Raw genomic sequence first — 23941 nt, 5'->3', positions numbered from 1 at the left:
TACCATAATTGCATGTGGCAGCCAAAGTGTGGAGAGCCACCATATAACACTCACCTGGTTTCACAGGAAATCATTTTCACATATAGGGTCTTGTAACAATTGGGGAGAAATACAACATGATTAAGTTCATTTGTTTAGTACATTTCGATCGCTCGTAAGATCCCAAATTTATTTTAGCAATTTAGACACCCGTTATAGTTTTGGAATTCTCTTGACTGGACTCAGTGGTATTTCGAGTTGTTAGGAGGTTAGTTATCTTGTATAGTAAATGTGAAGTTTGGAGAAGAGTAATGGTGGGTGAGTGATGGATTGATCATTTTGTATAGGGGCAAGGTAGATGGCCGCTTGGATGTTTGAAAAGTATTTTCTGCGTGGAAGTGGACACCACAGGATGCTACTGCTTGTTTTTTTTCTTTAGGGCTGTGCAGTTGTCTATAGCCCCTCTTTAGGTGGTAGTACTGTTTCGTAGGATCTTTGCCCATTAAGTGGCCTTTTATGAAATGTTTGTGTTAGTTACATTAGGTTCTTCTAAATCGTTGACGTGTTGGCTGTTGAGGGGATGTAGATGTGTCACTATAACCACAATGGCGGTATCGTTGATGTGACAAACACTTAGACAGTCAAAAAGTTTGAAGACGTATTGTACTAATGAAGGTGCCAGGAGTAGTCTATTGACAGTTTTTGCAGAGTGAGTATAGCTCAATGTCAAGGTGTAGGTAGGATGAAAGTACTTTGCCAGGAAGATAGCTAGGAACCGGTTTGAGCAAATAAGATTGTGCAAGGTTTGATATAGTGTGTAATACTGGTATGGTTGTTTTCTGTACACAGATATCTGCGATTGAAGGGTTTCCTGTGGAAGAGTAGCATAATCGAGTGGAATGCAATTTCTACAGTCACAAACATATTGAAGAGCGCTTTGGTTAAGTTGAATTAACAAATATTGACTAAGTAAATAATCTTGCAGTGGCACTTAATGTTTTCAAGGCAAGAAATCTTGACATGCAGGATCAACCTGGTGGGCAGGGATGCCAGCGGCAATAGCTTTTTGGAAGTACAGATGTGGTGTACCTCGCTGTCTATCCTCCAGCTTCCTGGGTGCTCTGAGATAAAGGGCTGATCCAAAGAGCTGCATCCCTAGGATTGTAGGATTTGGACTGGTGTCTAACAGGCCGGACAGGGTAGTTGCAAAATGTTTATCCACAGCTTGGATGCCTGAGCATTTGGTGTTGATTTAATACTGTGAAGGAGGGTGTGGCCAATTAGTTTCATGCTGAAATACTATTGGAGTGGGTTTACAAAGATTTGCTTATGGTTGGTCCTCCCTCGTCAGATCATCTGCAAGGCACTAAGGAAGTGATTAATGCAAATCGAGAAATGAGAGGTTACTGTCCGTGAGTGAGTTGAGTGTGCCCTCTGAGATAAATATGTATGATTTACTGGCGCAGGTTGAATCCTCGTAAGGCTGACTCAGTATTTCATCCATCTGAGAATGATGGGAGGAGTACAAATTTCAACTGGGTTTTAGTACTTGTTTATTTCATTGTAACATTAGCAGAGCCATTAAGTGCTCCCATTTCCAGTCTAGTTGAATGGGATGTAAATGGAGCTTGTTATGTGAGTTGGCAAGTCCAAGTTGGTAAGGTGAAAGATATGCTTTAATTATAATGTGGCACACTTGAGGGAAAATGTAAACATGATGTTTTGAAGCGTATGCTGGGACCCATGTCTTGCTGAGCAATTTTTTATGCCACATGATTGTTGATGTGAAGATACAGGCTTTCAGTGCCCTCTGAAATTCCAGGTGACTTCAGAATACATTATGCTGGAGTTCTGATTCTAGCAATGTCCAGGATATATCATTGCTCTTTTTCACTTTAGTTTTTGAGGCAGAGTCTTATGAGCTGCTCTGGCAGCAGATTTAGTTTTAAGAATTAACTCGTTTTCACAAAATGTTACTATAAATAAAATCAGTTACTACTTGCAGCCAGTGCTTAGTTGCCAACTAAGTATCGGGGAGATCGCCCCCAATTTGACATTCCCAACTTGACCACGTGGGTACATTCTTGAGCTGATCACTACATCTCACTGCACGACAGTTCACCCGTTTGCTATAATTGTGGGCACCTACTAAGTCCTATATCAGTGACAGCATATTTACATTTTCCAGTTATGAGTTGTAGTTGCAAACTTTTTTCAGTCATAAGTGGATTTCTCGCATGAATATTTGTGTGACCAAAGCTACTTACAGGGTCTGGAAGTAGGTGGGAAATGATCATTCGAGCACAGGAATCTCCTGTGAGTTTGTTCCTACCAACAAATGTGCAAGTTTAAGGGTATTTACCAACATCTCTCTAACCCCTTTCCACATAGAAAAGATTGGAAATTTACTCCTGACAAGTGCAGGGTGGGAAGGGAGCTGAGGGTGGATGGGACAATATTTGCATATACATTTGTATATGCACATACATGTTTTCTGTTGCGGAAAAAGAATTCACAACATTTTGCTACCATTACACCTATATATACCTACAACTGTTGCCGATGTCCTTGTCTCCTTCTGTAAACTATTGTAAATTCTTTAAGTTATAAGCCTGCACCAATGCAAGGTTATAGACCTGCAAGTGCTCTTTCAAGCTAGAATGGGGCCTATGCTGGTTTTAAACCACCCATATTGGTTTTACTCGTATTCTCTGTTAGTGAAACTTTTTAGACACTGGCATGTATCAAACATGCTTAATTCAATTATGCTGTAGAACAAATGGTATTTAAAGTTGTATTAAAAAATGCACTATAGTTAAGCAAAATGGTCACCTTTTTTTGGGTCTCGCCTAGGAGATGACCTTTAGAAATTGGTCAGCTCTTTTCGAGCATTCGTGCTTGTGCTGGCATCCACCTTGTGGGAGCGAGCCGAGGCGCGTGGGCTAATTAAAAACAGATGGCCCGCGCGCCGCTGCTCGGTCCCGCAAGGTTTATGCCAGCACAAGTGCTTGAAAAGAGCTGTTTGCATTTGCCTGCTGTCCCGCTGCAGCTGCATTTCTCGCTTTCAATTTTGCCGCCACGCGGCCGCGCCTGTTCTTAGTAGGCCCCTTCGGGCACGGCTGTTGCTGAACACCCAGACTGTCCAGTCTTGAATCCCCCCCAATGCCCCTTTTTCCACAAACCTACACTTCCTGTCTCTTCAGCTCAACTCCCTCTCGCAGTCGCAGGTTCCTTTTTAGCGCTGTTTCTCCCTGTGGCACAGTTTTCCAATCGTTCCGAAAGCACCCGCAGAAATTAAGCCCTGCCTGTGTCGGCATTGGTGTGACAGGGGCAATATAAACAGAACGCCCTTTTTTCTCTCCGCCCTATCGTCTTCAGAAGGCTGCCAGCAAGGCTCGCGTTTCACTGCCCTTGTCACGCTGCCGCACAGAGGCACACTGCTCAAATGTCCACCAGATATGGGAGAGGGGCCTGTGGTGCTCTGTGCCAGGAGCGTCCGCTCCATCACTGAACTCTGAGCTACTAGTGTTGTGCTCACCCGGCCTCCCTGGAGTTTGCTGCACCGAGTGCAGGTCTTCTCAGAAAGGACTAATGGGCAATAGAACACTGTAAGCTTCTTTCCTGGGACTGGTGAGAGTTCTTGCCCCCTGGCGCAAAAGTGCCTGCTAGCTTCTGCGTAGATACACAAAAACGCCTGGCATGGTCCCTTGCCAGGCATTTCTCCAGGGTCTGTGTGAATTCCAGGGCCCGTAGGCAGTCCTTGTGACAAGCATTGCTGCTGTCTTTCAGTCAATCGATCTATCAAGCAGTCAGGGTTGTGTATAGTGCAACTACTCACCTGTAAGGGTTTCAATGCGCTGGGGGAGGGTGGGTGCTGGTCGGAGGATCCCAGGATCCTTGGAAACACCGGAAGTAGGTACGACCGAAAGCTCACTCAGTTGCCAGGTACCTCCTCTCTAGGCTTCGAAATTTAGCAGAAAGCAACTTGCAAAAGCAAGCTGTGCTCTGAGGGCGCTATGTGCAGGCAGCAGCGGTATCACTCATAAACATGTCATTGACAAAGTGGATTTGGAGTTAAAGAGTCAGTAGAAAGATACATAGTACATATCCATCCTATGCGAACCAGACACACCCAGTGTGTGAAGAGAAGCACCATGGATCCGGGTGGGATGAGGCGAAGTGCGGGCGCACACTCGCGCTGTTGCTTATTTGCACACCAGTTCCAGCTGCAAACTGGACGAGCACACCAACTCCATCACTCTCAGCAGCAACACACTCCCCTGCAGGGTCACCTCTCCCAACACCAGTCAGGTCGGCCTGGTAAGGTATCCCTGGGGCGACTCTGGGCGAGAGCCGCTCACTAAATGTATCTGATTGCGTGTTACAGAAAGACATGTCAGTATGCCAGCCTTTCAATGTCGGGAGAGATCGGCGGGCCCAGCGCATAGCCATATGTCGCCTCGTGTGCAAGAGACCAAGAGCCACCAATCGCCTCACACCCCTCTGCACATCTTTTTCATAACTTAGCATCGCCAGAAAGGAAGCAGGCACCAGTCTCTCGCCAGTAATGGCTTCCAGCTTCCGGAACACCACACACCCCCCAGGGCAGAACCAGGCCAAATGGGATCCCAAGGCCTCCCTCCCCCCCCAGCACTGGCAGTATGCATTATCACTTAAACAATATCTGTGAAGACGGGCAGGTGTGTAATATATTGTTGATATGCTTAAATTGCAGAAGCCCATGACTACCGTTTAGCGATATAGTCGTAACTAACGAACAACACTATTGCCACTGCATGTCACTGATGACTATTCCCAGGTCCCTCTACCATTCGAGTCCAGCTGTAATGACTCCCGGCCTACGCACTTCCTGCACAAAAGTATAAATTCTGACCACCAACCGGTGCGGATCAGCTGTCTGCAGTAGTGAGGACAACACGGGCAGCTATGAAGGTTGTAGGACATTTTCACCCAGTAGTCCCCCCCCCCCCCCAATGTGTGTCATTCCTTGTAGTAATGGAATTGGGTGGGAGGGGTGGGCTTATCACTCTTCTCCCGAGCCACCTCTCAAGTACACATCTCACCATCCTAAAAAAAAGTACTCAATAGTAGGCACTCTCAGATCTTCCAATCCAGCCACCACCCCCCACTCCTGACCTATCAGAACACCAAGCCAGAGGTATGTGTGGGATGTACAGCAATGAGCCAGCCTGTCGCTCCAGAAGGCACCACCAGAAGTGAACAGTAGCTCTCAAAGAATCAAATACGCTACATCGCTGTATTGGGTCGCTAAACAATGCCTGGGGCAGTGTATTCGATATCTGCAGCATCACGTTCAAGCAATAGATGTGGTAAGTCATCTGGGCCATGAACCCAATAGTGAGCAAACACACTCTGTGCCACTCTAATGTTTCTAGACAGGGCACAAGTCCTAAACAAGCATTGGCATAGCCAATAGGTCTTGCTTTTGGGACCTTATAAGTATTTAGTTATGCAGCACAATATCCTTGGTGCAACAACATCAACTGTTGCATGCCCAAACACTTATAAGATCCCAAAGGCGAGACCTATTGGCAAGGTGCCAATCTGGAGACAAGGTTTGTTTGTCGTATGTATCTGTTGATTTTAATTCTGACGAATATTGGTCCTTTTGCATGTATTACTTTGTGGGTGATAAAAAGCAGTTTGTAGGTGGATCGTTTGTCAACCTGTAACAAATGTAAGACCCTTAAGGCAGGAGAGATGTGGGCTTGTGACTCTATATGTAGGAGAGGTCTGGCAGCAGAGTTCTGAATTTGTTGTAGTCTTTTCATAGTTGATATAGATTATCCATGGTAGAGGCCATTTGCATAATTACGTTTAGAGTGTACAAGAGAGATGGTAGCTTCAACTTTGTATGGAAATGCTAGGTGGGAGAAGATATGTTGTAGAATTTTCATAGTAATGAAGCTTGATATTGCTAACTTATTAACTTGGGCATTCCCTGATAGCTTGGAGTCCATGGTAATTCCAAGGTTTCTTACTCCCTTGGATACTTTAGGAGGTAGTTCCAGATCGTCAGGACACACGCAGAGTGGTTCATAATTGTTCCTATTGCTACATGTGAGAATTTCAGGTTCGAGGCATGTGGGCTGCTGAATTCATATCTATAGCATAGATCGCCGCCTAGTGTTGGGTCCGGATGATTGCACATTGTTGTCCTGGAAGAGTCTTCGAAGTATCACGAGATGGGTGGCTCCTCCCCTGGACTACAGTGCGCATGGGCATCGACTCCATCCTTAGATTGTTTTTTTCCGCCATTGGGTTCGGATGTGATTTCGTTAACTCCGGTTCGGAATTGATATAAAACTTTTTCGAGGCCAAAAGGCCTTCTTCGAACCGTCGGTATTGTTTGCGTTCGATGCCCGACTTGCTCCAACTCATCGAGTCGGATATCCGGGGGGGTCGTGTGACTCTTCGGGGATCGAGGCCCAGTCGACGCAGCAAGACTTTCGATGGCATGGAGCGGAGTCCGTTCAAGCACTGTCCCGTGTGTGGATCCAAGTACCCACACATCGACGTCCACCCAGTCTGCAACAAATGCCTGTCGCCGGACCACGACGAAGCCAACTGTATGGCTTGTTCCAGGTTTCGTTCTAAGAAAACGATCAAGCTTCGGCGCGCGGCGCGCCTCGTGGCCCGGCGATCGGCTCCAGCACCGGTGGACATCTTCGACGACGAAGGAGCGGACGAGCAACAGGTTCAACTTCAAGTTTCACCTCCATCCGTGGTCGTCGAGTCCGACTACGAAGCGGACGCCAAAGGCCAAGGCGTGGAGGAAGTCGTCGACGAGGTAGGGGACGACGACGAGGCCTAAGGGGGCCATGGAAGATAGCTCGGAGGAAGAGCTATACCCCGTTCGTACTCTTACTAAGGCTCAGGTCGAGGGATCGCCACATGGCCTTACCCGAGACCTTACACCTAAATCCACGGCCAGCCTTCCGGCCCGGCTGCGGACACTTTAGCGGAGCTGCCATTGTCAAAATCGAAACCAAAACTGAAACCAACGGTGTCGACGAAGACAAAGATGGCCGAGACGCCATCAAAACCGAAGACGTCTGCTCCCCCATCGACGCCGTCGTCTTCGGAGGCCTCCAAGACGAAGAAAGCTGTCGAGCCAGCCACGGCCCCAAAAGTGGTGAAGGAGCCAAGCTCAAGAAAGGCCGTCGACTCTGTGTCGAGCAAGGCAGTCGACCCGAAGGCCAAGAAGGCTGTCGAGACCGCATCGGACAAGGCCGTCGAGCCGAAAGCCAAAATGCCTGTCGAGGCTAAGTCAACCAAGGGCGCGGAGCCAAAGTTTGGGATCCCGACGCCAAAGGTCAAGGCTGCCGATCCGAAGCCGTCGGCGTCAACGTCGGCGGCTGTGGTCACAGATCGTAGCACACCGGTGAAGGATGCTCCTGCGCCTCGATCAGAGAAACAGAAGGCGTCGACGCTCGGGTCTTCCCCTGGGGGCGGACCGAGGCCATCAGTCGGGTCGACGAAACCATCCGCTTCCTTTACGAAGCAGGTCTCGGACTCCCTCAAGCGACTTAAGGACAAGGCTTCTGCGTCGGAACCGAAGACACCTTCCGCACCGAAGCAAGCTGTCCCGACGCCACAGACTTCGACGCTGATCCTCTTCACGTTACCGCCTAAGGTGGCGCCGAAGGCCTTTGCTCCACGGTCGGTGACCAAAGACTCGGTGGTGTCGAAGACGACTCCCCCGGCTGGGGGTTTGAAGCAGCGACCACCCTCTTTAGCAGAGCAGTCGGAGCATTTTATCGATGCCGACACCGGAAAGCTAACGCTTTACAAAAGGAAGATTACGGCATCGAAGCCCTTGGAGTCATTCACAATTCCTCTAAAGCGCAAAAAGCCTGCACAAGACACACCTGTCTTAGTTGAGCCAATAGTTCCACAGACTCTACGAGGTGCAACACCCTCACCCACTTATTCTGATGGGGAGGAGCAAGATGAGGAGTACAATTTTCCTACCAACACAGAGCCTGATGAACAAAAAGACTCGTGGGTGGAGGCAGGTGATCAAGGGGATCAGCATGCAGCCCTTGACCCTCAGGTGTTCAACGTCAAGACATCTCCCACTGAGGATTCTACAGCATTTCATGCTTTGATTGAGAGGGCAGCTAAAAACCATGACGTTGATATGCATGCTGACCCTGTGGAAGCTGACTTCCTTTTTGACACTTTCTCCACTGCTGAAAAAACTGTAAAAACTCTTCCAATGCTAAAAGGGGTCCTTAGGCATGCTGCGGACATTTTTAAGGAGCCCACAAGGTCAAGGGTTGTTAACTCTCGAATTGAGAAGAAATACAGACCGGCGCCTGGCGATCCAACCTACATAAGGGGCCAGTTGCCGTTGGACTCTTTGGTGGTCTCTAATGCCCGCAAACGGGCGAACTCGCAAACCACGGGTGAAGCTCCTCCCCCGGACAAAGAGTCAAAGGTGCTGGACGCATCAGGGAAGAGAGTTGCAGCTCAGGCGGCCAACATCTGGCGTATCTCAAACACGCAGGCACTATTGGCCAGATATGACAGGGCACACTATGACACCCTAGAGACCCTGTTGCAACACCTACCAGATCAGTTTAAGAAGGGAGCTGAGATGCTTGTCCAAGAGGGAAAGCTCATTTCCAACGCTGCTATAAAGTGTGCACTAGACGTTGCGGACACAGCAGCAAGGGCAATCAAAACTAGCGTGATGTTGAGGCGTCAGGCTTGGCTCCGAATTTCCGGGTTCAAGCCTGAGATACAGACTACCATCCTCAACCAACCGGTGAACCCAGACAGGTTATTTGGTCCAGTGGTAGATACCACCCTGGAAAAGATTAAAAAAGATACTGAGACTGCAAAGTCCATGGGGGCTCTCCAGTCCCAGCAGTTTCGAGGGAACACTTTTCGTCGCTCAGGCAATCGAGGTGTTACCAGAGGCCAGATGTCACAGCAGACACAGTTCAACAAAGGTGGGGCGCAATCCTGGTACCCCAAGCAGGGTAGAGGAGGATACCGGGGAAACAGCTCCAAGGGCAGAGGCAGAGGCAACAACAGCTCCCGTTCCTCTGCCACCAACAAACAGTGACTCCCTGTCACTGCCCCCGACCATCCAACACCTGTCGGGGGGAGGCTCCAGCAGTTCCTGCCAGTCTGGAAGTCCATCACCACAGACAGGTGGGTCAGGAAACGTATCCAGTTTGGCTATTGTTTAGAGCTGACATCCACTCCACCCAACATGCCCCCAAAGCACCGTCCTATGTCACAAGAGCATTTGCACTTATTGCAGCAGGAGGTTCTTGCGATGCTGCAAAAAGGTGCAATAGAGCTCGTGCCAGTGGAGGAAGAAGGCACAGGGGTATATTCCGTGTACTTCTTAATCCCAAAGAAGGATGGGTCGCTCAGACCTATTCTGGATCTACGGCCCCTGAACCAGTACATTCTCTCAGAACACTTCCACATGCTAACACTGCCGCAGGTTCTTCCATTGCTAAACCAGGGACACTTCCTCGCAACCTTAGACCTCAAGGATGCTTACTTTCACATCCCACTCCACCCTTCCCACAGGAAATACCTCAAGTTCACCATTCAAAACAGGCATTACCAATTCAAGGTCCTTCCTTTCGGGGTGACCACAGCCCCCAGAGTGTTCACAAAATGTCTGGCGACAGTGGCGGCGCACCTCAGGAGACAGAACGTCCATGTCTACCCTTATCTGGACGACTGGCTTGTTCAAGCAAAGTCAGCCCAGCAGTGCGCAGCCGACATGTCCCACACCATTCACCTTCTTCACAGTCTGGGGTTTTCACTAAACTATCCCAAGTCGCACCTTCAGCCGGCCCATGTGCAGCAGTATTTGGGTGCGACGATAGACACCCTGGCAGCCAAGGCTCAGCCAAACGCAGTGAGGATAGGCAACATCCAGTCGCTAATCCAAAAGTTCAGACCACAACACTCACTTCCTGCGAGAGTGTTCATGCAGTTGATAGGCATGATGGCCTCCTGCATCTTCATAGTCCCGCACGCACGGTTGCATATGCGTCCGCTCCAGGAATGCTTGGCACATCAGTGGACTCAGGCTCAAGGACAGTTGAAAGACCTAGTGTTGGTGACCGGTCGGGCATACAACTCTCTGCATTGGTGGAATCCACACAACCTTTGCAAGGGCCGACCGTTCCAAGAGCCTGTGCCACAGATTATCCTGACGACGGACGCATCTCTCCAGGGATGGGGAGCTCATGTGCTCCACTACACTGTGCAGGGACTATGGACGACGCAACAAATGAAGATGCACATCAACTACCTAGAACTGATGGCAATCTTCATGGCGCTCAAGTCCTTCAAAGTACATCTGTGCAACAAAGTCGTGTTGATCCGGACGGACAACATGACAGCCATGTACTACATCCAAAAGCAGGGAGGCACCCACTCTCCACAGTTGTCTCATCTGGCTCCGAGCATGTGGAAGTGGGCCATTCAGAGGAACATCTTCCTCATGGCGGAACACCTCCCGGGCAAGGACAATCAGATGGCGGATCTGCTCAGCAGATACAGCCACCAGATGCACGAGTGGGAGATACACCCATCAGTACTCCGCCCGTACTTCCAGCAGTGGGGTCACCCAGAGATAGACCTGTTTGCCACAAGGGAAAACGCAAAATGCCAAAGCTTTGCCGCCAGGTTCCCTCACCCACAGTCGCAGGGCAATGCGATATGGATAAACTGGTCAGGCAAATTTGCGTACGCTTTTCCCCCAGCACCTCTCATACCGCTGGTGGCAAGAAAGCTAAAGCAACACTCGATGACTCTCATCCTGGTTGCTCCAACGTGGGCACGCCAACCATGGTACACCACGTTTCTAGAACTCTCCGTGGTACCGCATCAAAGGCTGCACCTCACGCCCAGGCTCTTGACGCAGAACCATGGCGACATTCAGCATCCAGATCCGCAACAGCTCAATCTGGCGATCTGGCTCCTGAGGTCTTAGAGTTTGACTACCTTAATCTACCTCCTGAATGCATGGACATCATCCGGGAGGCAAGAAAGCCCACTACCCGAGCTTGCTATGCGGCAAAATGGAAGCGGTTTGTCATTTACTGTACAGAACACAATATCAACCCGCTAGATGCATCCATTCCTAATATCATCTGCTATTTGTTACATCTTTACAAATGCAATCTGGCACATGCTTCCATTCGGATACACTTATCCGCCATAGCGGCTTATCTTCAGAACAGGCAGCATCTCTCTGTCTTCAGGGTGCCTGCCATTAAAGCATTCCTAGAAGGGCTGAAGTGGGTCATCCCCCCTAGGACCCCGCCAGCTCCTGTGTGGAACCTCAATGTGGTCCTCACCAGGTTGATGGGTCCCCCATTTGAGCCTCTACATTCATGTGAGATTCAGTTCTTGACATGGAAAGTGGCTTTTCTCATTGCCATCACGTCTCTACGACGCGTTAGTGAGCTACAGGCGCTCACAGTACAAGAGCCATTTATACAAATTCATTCTAACAGGGTGGTGCTGCGCACTAACCCTAAGTTTCTTCCTAAGGTGGTGTCGCAGTTTCATGTCAATCAAACCATCGAACTGCCCGCATTCTTTCCAAACCCTGACACAGTAGCAGAAAGAATGCTCCACACGCTTGATGTCAAGAGAGCGTTAATGTACTACATTGACAGAACGAAGGATTTTAGAAAGACACAACAGCTCTTTGTTGCCTTCTCAGCCCAGCACAAAGGCAACCCCATTTCCAAAGCAGGAATAGCCAGGTGGATCGTTAAGTGTATTCAGATTTGCTATCACAAAGCTAAGCGCACTTTAACGGTCCCCCCTAGGGCCCACTCCACACGTAAGTTGGGGGCCTCCATGGCGTTCCTAGGTAATATTCCTTTGGAAGACATTTGTTGGGCAGCCACATGGTCTACACCACATACGTTTACTAAACACTACTGTGTAGATGTGCACTCCAAGCAGCAGGCAGCTGTAGGACAGGCTGTTCTTAAAACACTTTTTCAGACTTCTGCAACTGGCACGGGCGGCCGCTGTTAATGGAGGGACTGCTATGTATTCTATGCTATAGATATGAATTCAGCAGCCCACATGCCTCGAACTGAATATGCTACTTACCAGTATGCATCTGTTCTTGGCATGTAGGGCTGCTGACATTCATATCGCCCGCCCTCCTCCCCGGCGCCCGTAGCGGTTGCAGACTTTTTTTTTACATTTACTCTTAGGCATGGCCATCGCTTACACTATTGCACTCCATCTTTGCCACAATGGCTAAAAACAATCTAAGGATGGAGTCGATGCCCATGCGCACTGTAGTCCAGGGGAGGAGCCACCTATCTCGTGATACTTCGAAGACTCTTCCAGGACAACAATGTGCAATCATCCGGACCCAACACTAGGCGGCGATCTATGCTATAGATATGAATGTCAGCAGCCCTACATGCCAAGAACAGATGCATACTGGTAAGTAGCATATTCATTATGGACACATTCAATTTGAGGTGGCTCCATGTCATATACTGATCAACGGCTCAGAGGCAACTGAAAATGTTTGACTTTCCAGTGTATTTGAGGCTTTTCAGTTAAAGAAGTATTTGTGTGTTAATTGCATAGTTATAGCATGAGAGTTGAAATTCATTGATCATTGCCGGTAATGACTTCATGGTGATGTTGAAAAGCATGGGTGAGATGAGAGAGCCTTTAGGGACCCCTGGTTTTGTGAGGTACTGTTTGGATGAGAAGGGAGAGTATGGATGATATTTGTCCTGTTTTGAAGGTAGAATGTGATCCAGTTGAGAGCAGTCCCCTCTATGCCAGCTTTTTAGAGTCTTTGGATTGGAGTCATCATTAACTGAGTCGAAGGCAACTGAAAAATCTAAGAGAAGTAGTGCAGCAACCCTCTTCCAGTCTACTGTGTTTTTCAGGTCCTCTCATGTGGAGATGAGGGCACATTCTGTGCCTCTTCCTGGACCGAATCCTGTTTAGAAATCATAAAGTACAGAGTTATCTTTAACGAATTGTGACATTGGGGTGAATGCTGCTCTTTCTATCAGTTTGCCCAAGAAAGGTCCATTTGTATTTGATCTGTAGTTGTTGGGTCATGTGGGTCCAGGTTTGTTTTCTTTAATAATAGGCTTATGTATGTCTTTTTAATTCTTCTGGAAAGACTTGTGTAGTTAAATAATTATTGATAATTGTTCTGACAGGTGTGGCAACAGAGGTAGTTACAAGAATGATCTTGAAGATTTGTGGTGGACAAGGGTCAGAAGGGCTGCCGGCTGGCTTGCTTGCTTTGAGGAGAGGATGTGGTCTAGCGGCTAGAGTGGTCGAGTTCAAATCTGGGGAACTGGGTTTGAGTCTCGGCAGTGATGCTCAACATGCTGTGATTCTGGGCAAATCACTTAATCTCCCCGTGCCTAACAAAAAAAACGTGTCCTTGTGTAACGCAACTGGTGCTAATGTAAAGCACTCTGATACCTGATACCTTAGGGTCTAGTTTGCGCTATATAAAACTCCGAAAAGAAGAAAAAGAAACACATACATTTACATTCTAGTAGTTGTTTGAAGGAATGCAGACTCTGGGGTTAGCCCATCCTTGGTCAGGCCTTGTGACTGAAGTAATCCTTCGAAAGGCAACTTGTTCTGGATTTGTAAAAATGACATGTAGGATGTGTCCAGCGATGTTTGTGGATGATCTGATGTAGGTTTAGTGTGTCTAGGCCAGTGATGGTAGTCATTGAATGGGGCATATTGGTTTATCAGACAGTATGTTTAGGTCACCAAGGATGCATACGCTGTAGTTTGTCCTAAGGTTTGAAACACTGTCTAGAAAGGCATCTGTGAATGTTGCATTGCTAGGTGGTGGTCTGTTAAGGAGGAACAAGTTACAAGAGAAAGCTGGTGTAGGGTTGAATCTGGTGATGAGGGCCTCACAACACAGTCGTCCGCTTTGGTGAGGTTTGCTGGTTCTTTAAATAAAGCAGCTAATCAACCTCTTCTTTGGCAAATGCGATTTGGTATGACAGTTTGATTGCCTGGAGGAACAGCTCCATGCAATACTGGAGACATGTCCTCTCCCAATCATGACTTGATTCAGGTTGTGTGTCAGGGAGTAGGTCGTAGATGTGGTGCTTGGTTTTAGAGAGTTATTGAGCATGAATTAGTAGGCAGTCTAGAGATTGTGTGTTCGTGGTGGTGTAACTTTGTTATCTAGAAGAGTGAGTAGTATTCTTTGAACTTGTAGCAGGTGCATTATAAGTATTGGTATTAACTGTATCAGGATAGCAATATTGATTGTCCATATCGTAATCCTCGTCCAGTAGGCTTAGAAGGCATTTTGTTGGGTCTGTGTGTGTGCAGGTGCTGTAGACGATGGTTTTTTAAAGTAGTCTTGTGTGATAGACAGAAATGTGAAGTTGTGAAGAGTGGTATGTTGTTTCTCCAGTATTGTATCTTTTATAGATTCACATGCTTGAATCTTCAGTCGACATGGTGTGAGTCCCACGGTAACAGTAAAATAGCAGTATTAAAACTCAACATTCAAATGCCCATAGGAATTCATTAGCCTTTAGCAACCTATTAACATTTTTTAAAACATCCAACTCCAGCCAATCCGAGCGTAGAACATAGTCTCCTTCCCCTGCAGTGCTGCTATACCTCAGATTTCTTACTGCACTGTGTGTGTTAGGGAGTCTCCCTGAGCTCTGCTCAGCCACAATGTTTCTTCTGTTGACCTTTTGAACTTCCAGCTAGCAGTTCATTTCTCTACAGTCCAGGAGTTTGAGTACCTATTTTTTCTTCATTATGTCAGAGTCTTAAAAAGGGTTGTTTAGGCCCTGTAAGACTTGTGGGAAAGTCCACACTATATTCTGAGGACCCACATAAGGAGTGTGTTTATTGCCTGTATCCGGACCACAGGCACAGCGATTGCAATTACTGTTGTACTTTCTCCACAAAAACTCTCTAAGACTCTGAGGGTAGGCTGCGCTCGGGTTGCAAAGGGAAAAAGTGACAAAAGGTTCTGAGACTGAGGAGACGCCCCATACCTCCTCAGAAAAAGAAAGGAAGAAGGGTCTTCGTCTTTGCTTAAAGACCCTAAAAAATCCAGGTCCCAGAGTAAAAAGAGGGTTGAGGAAAAAGTGCTAAAAAAAAGACCAGTCCGGTCCCTCTTCTTATCACCAGAGGTCTGGATCTGCTTCACCGTCGACACCTCATACTCCTTCCAGGGAATCCTTAGCTGAGAAAACTTGCTCGTCGATGGTCCCGTTGACGAAGAAATTACTGTCTACAGCCTTCGAAACACTGAATCTGGTGCTTCGTTGATGGTTTAGTCAGCGACTGCGTAGACGGTCAAGATGACGATGGCAGCTTTTTTGATGACAGCAGTGGTTGTGTCACAGTCTTCGGCTGCAGTTAGACCATGTACGTCGATGAAGGCTTTAGTATCGACGGTTCGGCAGGTTCGATCACCGTCGGCGACTCTTCAATCGCCGCAGACGGTTATATCGTTGACGAACCCGTCGACAAGGGAAAAGGACAGTCTACTTCTCAAGCCAATTACACCTCTTCTGCAGGATTTGCAAAGATTCCTCCAGTGGCTTCTACTTGTCTCCTGGATTTTCAGCAATCTGAAGATGATGGTCCATATGGCCTTGCATACAGTCCCTCACAACTCAGAGTTATGTGCCAAGACTCGGAGGAAGAAGAGGCAATCCATCTACTTATTTGGAGGGAAAAATTTCTTTCTCTGATATGGGGCGTCTCAGTACTCAACATTTGGATGCATTTCAGGAACGCTACCCTTACGAGGAACATGAAGAACAAGCTCTGGAACCCTCCATTAATATCCCTGTTTCATTAGTCACTGACCTCAGGTTGATGCTAAATGGTTATTACAAAAGGTTTCCTGTGTCTTTGTCTGTGCCTCCGTTACCAAAAAGCAAGACCTTTTCGCACCTGTTGAAATTCCTTCTCAAACATAGGATGATGATGACCAGCAACTAGAGGAAGGGGAATTGCAGCTGGACCTGGATGTCCATGATGAGTGCGATGACTACTCTGCCTCTAGCCGATTCCCAATCTGCAGATATAGGGGGGTTCCACGATCTGTTGGAATGCGCTTCTAGGCGCTTTGATCTCTCTGTGCCTGCCAAGCAGACGAAGTGTTTATTTTATGATTTTAAACCAACAATGCAGTGCTCCACTCGATCCATTCCCTTTGTGGTGGATGTGGTCGAACAGCTAGGGTGGTTGACCTCAAATCTGGGGAACCGGGTTTGAGTCTCGGCAATGACACTGAACATCCTATGATTCTGGGCAAATCAATTAATCTCCCCATGTCTAACAAAAAAAAAATTCATGTGTCCTTATGTAATGCGACTGGTGCTTATGTAAAGCTCTCTGATACCTTCGGGTCAAGTTCACACTATAAAAAAAACTGTTGACTTCTTATGGCAAGAGGGTCTAAAGTTGATGAAGACGCCACCTTCTATTGCTGTGGTGGTACCAAAATTAGACAAGAAGTACAGGGTGCCCAAGGACTTTCCTGCATGCCTGATTGGGCACTCTTGGCCTGGTTAGGTTATTATTCAAGCTGCTGAGAGGAGATCTAAAAATCATTCTTCTCTGTGTGAGGAACCACCTGACCAGGAAGGGTGCAGACTAGACCATATTGGCAAAAGGGTCTCTGCTTTGGCAGCCACTGGCATCAGAGCCTTCAACGCCATGGCTATCCTGGAAGGTGTGATTGCCAGATGTGGTCCGACATCTCTGCCTTTCTGGAGTTTCTGCCAGAGGACAAGAAGGAGGCAAAGGAGGTGCTATCGGAAGGAGAGAGAGCCTCTTCCGAGATGATTGATGTGGCTCCGGATATTTTACCGACCGCCTTCAGGCAGATGGTGGGAGCGGCAGTGTTGATAGGGCAGGTGTGGCTGAAAGCTACCACATTCCGCCCTGAGGTTCAGGCCAAGGTATTGTATATGCTGTTAGATGCCAAATTTGTCTTTGGCAAGCATGTGGATAAAGCGCTGTGGTCGATCAATCAGATATGGCTAAATCGTCGAGGAATCTGCAGCAGAAAAAGTTTGCTTCCTTCCAAGGAAGAGGTCAATATATCTCTCGACCTCCGCTCCAGCAACTTTTTCAGCCCTATTATCAGCAGGGGTTTCGTTCTCAGTTCACTTCACAGCCCTTTCAGCAAACCTCAACCCAGGCCTACCGTAGAGCAACGGCATGTCGGAGGCCATCATCAGGGGGGAAGGGCTCATGACACAACCAAGACACGAGGATCCGCAGACCCCTGTTACCGTAGTCCCGCTTTCTCCAAATTCTTCAATTAATGAAAGCTCATATCTTCCATAAAATGGGTGTTAGACGTATTCTGCCATGGTCACACCCTGGAATTTGTTCAACAGCCCTCAAATTTGCCTCTGCGTAGAACTTCTCATTAACATCTGCAAGTCCTCAAGAAGGAGGTCAGATTGCTCCTCTCCAAGCAGGCAATCGAAGAGGTGCCACCCTCTCTGCTCATTCTGGGGTTATATTCTCACTTCTTCTTAATAAAGAAAAAGACTGGGAAATGGGGGGCAAATAATGGACCTCAGGTCGTTGAACAAGTTAATCAAATCTCAACCCTTCAGGATGTTGTTGCTCCAAGAAAGCTTGCTTCTCATGGATGCGGGGGACTACATATCCTCCCTTGATCATTTGGACGCGTAGTTTTATGTTCCCATACATCCAAAACATTGTCGTTACCTCAGGTTCGAGGTGGAGGGTGCCATTATCAATTCAAGGTGCTTCTCTTCGGGTTAAAGTAGACTCCAAGAGTCTTCACCAAATGCTTGGCCCAAGTAGCGGCTTTTCTGCGGTGAGCCAGTCACCAGGTATTCCCTTACCTGGACGACTGGTCAGTCTAGGCTCCATCACTCCAGGCTGCCAGAAAATCGACAGACGCCTGCGTTAGACTCTTTCACACCCTGGGTCTCAGAATCAACCGGGAAAAGTGCTCTCTGGCTACTTCCAGGTCGATAGTATTCCTTGGGGTATATCCGGATACCACGCTTTCAAAAGACTTCCCAGCAAAAGAAAGGATCTTACTTCTCCAGAAAACAGTACAATGCCTGTCCGCAAAAAAGTGCGTTTTAGTAAGTACGTTCAAATCAATGCTAGGGATGATGTTGTCCTGCATCCTGCGGATTCTGCACTGTTGCCTAAGAATGAGGCCTCTACAGGAGCAGCTCGATGCTCAAAGGATTTAATCTTAAGGCTCATTTGAAAACATAATTTCTATCACTCCGGTGATGACTTCAGCAATGTCCTGGTGGGCATTCAGAGACCACCTTTCCCAAGGTATTTCCTTCCTCAAAATAAAGCGTGGCTCAGTGGTTAGAGGCGGCAGACCCGGAAGCTGAGATCGACCGTGGACCAGGGTTCGATTCCCCGCCTCGGCGGGTCTCGGGCTAAAAAAAAAAAATTCCACGGACTCGACAATTCTCGCTCCGGTGCCTACTCGAATCACGGGGTCACACTCTGCAACTCTGGGCAATAGCTTGCTTAATTTCCACTACGGCCCCTCGCGGCGGGATGCCTGGCTTTCACCTTGTGGACACCCTGCCGGGGTTTCTCACAGGGGAATACCAGGACGGGTTCCCTAAGCAAGCTCCAGGATGCCCTTTGGGTGACAGGTTTGCGCTATATAAGTACACCTACATTTACATTTACATTTACATAAAACCAAAGTTGGTTATGATGTCGGACACTTCCATGGCGGGGTGCCCACCTTCAGGAATTACAGATCCCGGGTAGGTGGTCAGCCCAAGAAGCTCAGTGTCACATAAATCTCTTGGATCTGAAAGCAGTTTTCTGCCAAGGATCACAAAAAACGTGTCTATCGTAATTGGTAAGGACAGCACCACCACCATGTTCTATCTACTGAAACAAGATCTCATTCCCACTCAATCCTGGCTCAGCAGATCTGGGAATGGCTGTTAGCCCACGAGATATCAATGCAAGTTCATCATGTGCCAGTAGTCAAAAACTATTGGACCGATTGTCTCAGCAGGAATGAAAAGCAGTGTCACGAGTGGGAGCTAAACAAGAATCCGCTACATAGGGTTTTTTGCCATTGGGGGTTTCCAATCCTTAGATCTGTTCGCTTTCGGAAGTCAACTCAGATGTTTGTGTCCTACAGTGCACCTCGTAAGGGGTTGCCTTTGACAAAGAGTGGCATTTCCCGCTGGATCTCCAGTGCCATTCAATTCTGTCATCAGGAAGCGGGCAAGCCGCTGGACGGCAGAGTCCGTGCACATTCCACGAGGTCGGTGGCTTCGTCTGCGGCTCTCTTTTCGGGAGTTGCCATTAAGGACATCTGCAGGGCAGCAACGTGGAGCAGTACTCATACCTTCACGAAACACTACTGCCTGGAGTCTGCAGGACGAGATGATGCGGCTGTTGGTCAGGCAGTCCTGCGGAATCTGTTTCACTGAGAGGTGAGCTTTCCCTACGATCCCTCCATCCTGGTGAGCACATTTTGTTTGGTTTTACTATGCTTTATGAATTCTTTCTATGGTTATGTGATGCCATGTATTTACAAAATGTGTTCTTGGTACTTTACTGCTAGCTATTCTGATACAAAGCATGGGAATCTATGAAAGTTCCAATACTGGGGCAAGAAAACAAGTTACTTACCTGTAACTTTGGTTCCCCAGTATTGGTAACTTTCATAGATTCCCATGCGCCCGCCCGCCTCCCCTGGGAAAGCTCATCCTTTTACAGAGTTAGTGGCAGTTTGCACAACGGCTACGAAAATCTGAGGCTCTGAGCTCTCTCAGGAAGGTTCTAGAGGGTGAGGCTGCTCTGATTGGTCCTGGCAAAAGTTTGGTCTCTTTTTACAAAAAGAGGTGGATAGAATACAAAATGAGATGAGGCCTAGGCCTAAGTTTCTCTTTTGTTTCTATGGTTTTTATACTACCGAGGCTCCCATTCCGACGACGGGGAATGATACAAAGCATGGGAATCTATGAAAGTTACCAATACTGGGGAACCAAAGTTACAGGTAAGTAACTTGTTTTCTTATCCATCCACTCTTCATCCCATCCATCCATTCACTTATCCATTCAGCCATTTACCCTTTCACCAATCCAGCCATCCTTTCACTTACTAATCCTTCCACCCATCCACTATTTTAGTCATCCATCCATCCTCCCTTTCTCTCTCCATCGACCCTTTCACTTAGCCATCCTTCCTCCATCCATCCACCCACCCATCCATCTACTCATCCACTCATAAATCCATCCATTGACCCTATCACTCATCCATCTATCATTTCACTCCTTCACACATCTATTCATCCTTTTGTCCATCTACCCTCCCTTTCACTCACTCATCCATCCTTACATCCATCCTTTCACTCATACGTCCATTCATTCACCCGTGCACTTATCAATCCATCAATCCATCCATCATTTCACTCAGTCACCTACCCACCCACCATCCACGCACCCACCATCCACGCACCCACTCATCCATCCTTTCACCCACCCACCATCCAATCCACTGATCCATCCTTTCACCCACCCATTATCCACCCACCCCCTCATCATCCATCCATCCATCCACCCCCTCATCTTCCATCCATCCTTCCCCTCATCATCCATCCTTCCCCTCATCATCCATCCTTCCCCTCATCATCCATCCTTCCCCTCCTCATCCATCCATCCATCCTTTCATCCACCCATCCATCCATCCTTCCCCTCTCATAAATCCCCTCATCCATCCATCCATCCCCTCATCCATCCATCCCCTCACCCATCAATCCATCCATCCCCTCACCCATCCACCTTTTCTTCCCCTCATCCATCCATCCCCTCACCATCCATCCCCTCATCCATCCATCCTTCCTCACCCATCCATCCTTCCCCTCACCCATCCATCCTTCCCCTCATCCATCCATCCTTCCCCTCATCCATCCATCCTTCCCCTCATCCATCCTTCCCCTCATCCATCCATCCTTCCCCTCATCCATCCATCCCCTCATCCATCCATCCTTTCATCCATCCTTCCCCTCACCCATCCATCCCATCCATTTATCCTTCCCCTCATCCATCCATCCATCCATCCTTCTCCTCATCCATCCATCCTTCTCCTCATCCATCCATCTTTACCCTCCATCCATCCATCCATCCATCCTTCTCCTCATCCATCCATCCTTTCCATCCATCCATCCTTTCCATCCATCCATCCTTTCCATCCATCCATCCATCCTTTCCATCCATCCATCCATCCATCCATCCATCCATCCTTTCCATCCATCCATCCTTTCCATCCATCCATCCTTCTCCTCATCCATCATCCTTCCCCTCATCCATCTTTCCCCTCATCCATCATCCAGCTACCTTTCCACCCAATCATCCAGATATTTACATTTTCTCTCCATCCTCCCCCTCGCTCATCAATCCATCCATCCTCTCTCATTACCCATTTATTCAATCTTTCATTCATCCATTCACCCTTTCACTAATTCATCCAGCCATTCACCCATCCCTTCACTTACTTACTCGCCCACCTTTCCATATTAATTTTGAGCTGAGCCCTTTTGAGAAGAGGCCCATCAAGAACTTCACCCTCGCTGCAGGGGCAGTTCCAGGACTGGGACAGAAGCCACCCAGGGCGGAGACAGGATCCACCACAGGGGGGGACAAGAGCCATCACAGGTGGGGGTGGACTGGAGCCACTATATGGGGGGGGGGGGCAGGAGCCATCACAGGCGGGGGGTGGACTGGAGCCACCACATGGGGGGACAGGAGCCATCACTGAGGGGAGGGCAGGAGCCATCACAGGAGAGGGAACAGGATCCACCAGGGTGGGCATGCAGTATTCTAGTATCATATTGGGCTCCTCGCCCCCTCCTGCACAAAACAACGAGAAGACAGGCTCTCTGTCCAAAATGCCATCCCCCACTGTGATGTACAGTACTTACAGGAGATACTCTAAGAGAACTGATTGTCCTCCATACTTTGTTAATCAGTGTGGGTGTGATTGTGCCATTTCTTTATTTTCTTACATTATAGACTGCATGTTTGAAGAACCGAGGTTTGCTTACAATTTAGTGACAGTAATTACGCTCTGTGAAGAGAACCACGTGCTGCCTCGGTGTAATCAGGGGTGTAATCTGGCCGAGTCTCGGATGTTTGGGGCCCTGGGTAGAAATGGAATGTGTGAGCCCCCCTCTAAATAGCAGAGACATGACACATTCAGGGCTGTTTGCATGTGAATAGATGTCGCTGCCCCTGAACCTGCAGCCCCTACCTCTGTCACCTTTGCAGCACCTCTTAACAGGTCATCAAGGGCTGGAAGTGTGAGGGTTGCCATCCCGCTGTGCCTCTCCAATGCTGCTGAGTATCTGAGGAGCTTTTGTGCAGCATCCGAGTGAAGAAGGGAGGTGGGTGCAAGCTGTGCCGGCTTTAGGGTGGGGCAACCGGTGCCCTGTTAAAATGACGGACAAATGGCGTCCGTTAAAGATTCCTTCACGGACAACGGACAGACGGCCGAAATTACGGACTGTCTGGAAATTTACGGACGGTTGGTCACCCTATCTACAGCATTTAACCGCTTCCATGCGGCGCACATTTCGCCACTGTATGGGTGAACTCAACGTGTGCGCAAATCGGACGGCCCCCGTGACGTCAGACGCACACGCCCACAGTGACGTCAGACAGCCAAGGGCCTTCTGACGCACGGAAGAGGTTAAGAAAGGGACCACCTTTCCCACCATTAAGGCTAAACTCGGTTTACTTAGTCTAATCAATTTCATAATTAGTTTGATATATTAAGATTTTGCTAACAATTCGTCAAAATAGTGCTAAAAACGGCTGCTGTATGTGCTATACGAGTCTGCTTGCATTTATACATACTCAATCTATGACATTTACTTTACCGCGATTGCTTATTTTTTTACTCATTAAATATTTTTTAAACAGAGTTGTGAAACACCTCCTGTCTTTGCCCTGTGGCTTTATTTTTCTATTCGTCTCTAAAACCTGTTTATTCTATTATCTTTTTTCAACAGTATTATCCCGGGCACTCAAACAATTTGGATCCGAACCTGGGGTTGCTCTCACAACAACTCTGATGGAGAATACATGGCTGGACAGCTGGCTGCATACGGCTACAAAATCACAGGTAACACCTTACTGTTAGTCTGTATTCAAAGGAAAATAATATTATGCTACTGGGATTTAATCTTCCTGACAGAGTTGAGATTTCGAGAAGAATCGTGCCTGGTGTCACCATACACTCGTGCTCATAAGGTTTTACTCCTGAAATGCGGTTTTATTTTTGTTACTTTAATAAAAATAATCTTTTAAACCAAACAATAACATGGGCATTGCCAAAAGGACACCAGTCATCAGCTATGTAGCTTATCACATTTATTGTGTCAACAGAGGTTTACGTCATTTTATAAGACGTGTATATATCAGTTAGCTAACATGAAGACATCTTCATAATCTCGGCAACACATTTTGTCATAGGCCTAAAAAAGCATGTTTCACATACACATTTTATAGTGGTCTGGTATCTTGTGGACTGAGCAAGTCCATATCGTGTTGTTTCCAGTATGTCAGGCTTCCAGAAGCTCATCGCCTGTTCTAATCATGCATCTGTCAGCACTTGCCTAATCTGTTATGTCTTTAATCCAGTTTTCTATTCTAGGAGGCCTAATACACAACATTTGTTATTGCCAGTCGGCGTTTAGCCTCTACTGATGTAAAGTGTACATATTATTTCCTTATAGAGGGGCCATGGTATTAGTTCTAATGACCAACAAGCTTGTTATGAGTTATAAGTCCAAATTGACACCAACACTCTTCTGACAACTGTCCACCGCTCAAACCAGTTTTGGGCAAATCCATGTTGGGTGGAAAAAAAG

General features: G+C 47.7%; 1 protein-coding gene across 1 annotated transcript in view; it reads left to right on the top strand.

Annotated features, from left to right (window-relative positions):
- CDKAL1 (CDKAL1 threonylcarbamoyladenosine tRNA methylthiotransferase) overlaps window positions 1-23941 on the top strand; it is a 2471408-nt gene that overhangs the window by 149070 nt on the left and 2298397 nt on the right. Inside the window, exon 3 of the mRNA XM_078687932.1 lies at window positions 23081-23193. Coding sequence (XP_078544058.1) covers window positions 23081-23193 — 113 coding nt within the window. The remainder of the gene's footprint in view (window positions 1-23080; window positions 23194-23941) is intronic.

This window comes from Lissotriton helveticus, chromosome 4_1, assembly GCF_964261635.1.
Source record: "Lissotriton helveticus chromosome 4_1, aLisHel1.1, whole genome shotgun sequence".
Taxonomy (NCBI): Eukaryota; Metazoa; Chordata; class Amphibia; order Caudata; family Salamandridae; genus Lissotriton; species Lissotriton helveticus.
The sequence above is the reverse complement of the archived record's forward strand: the minus strand, read 5'-3'. Positions and strand labels throughout refer to the sequence as shown.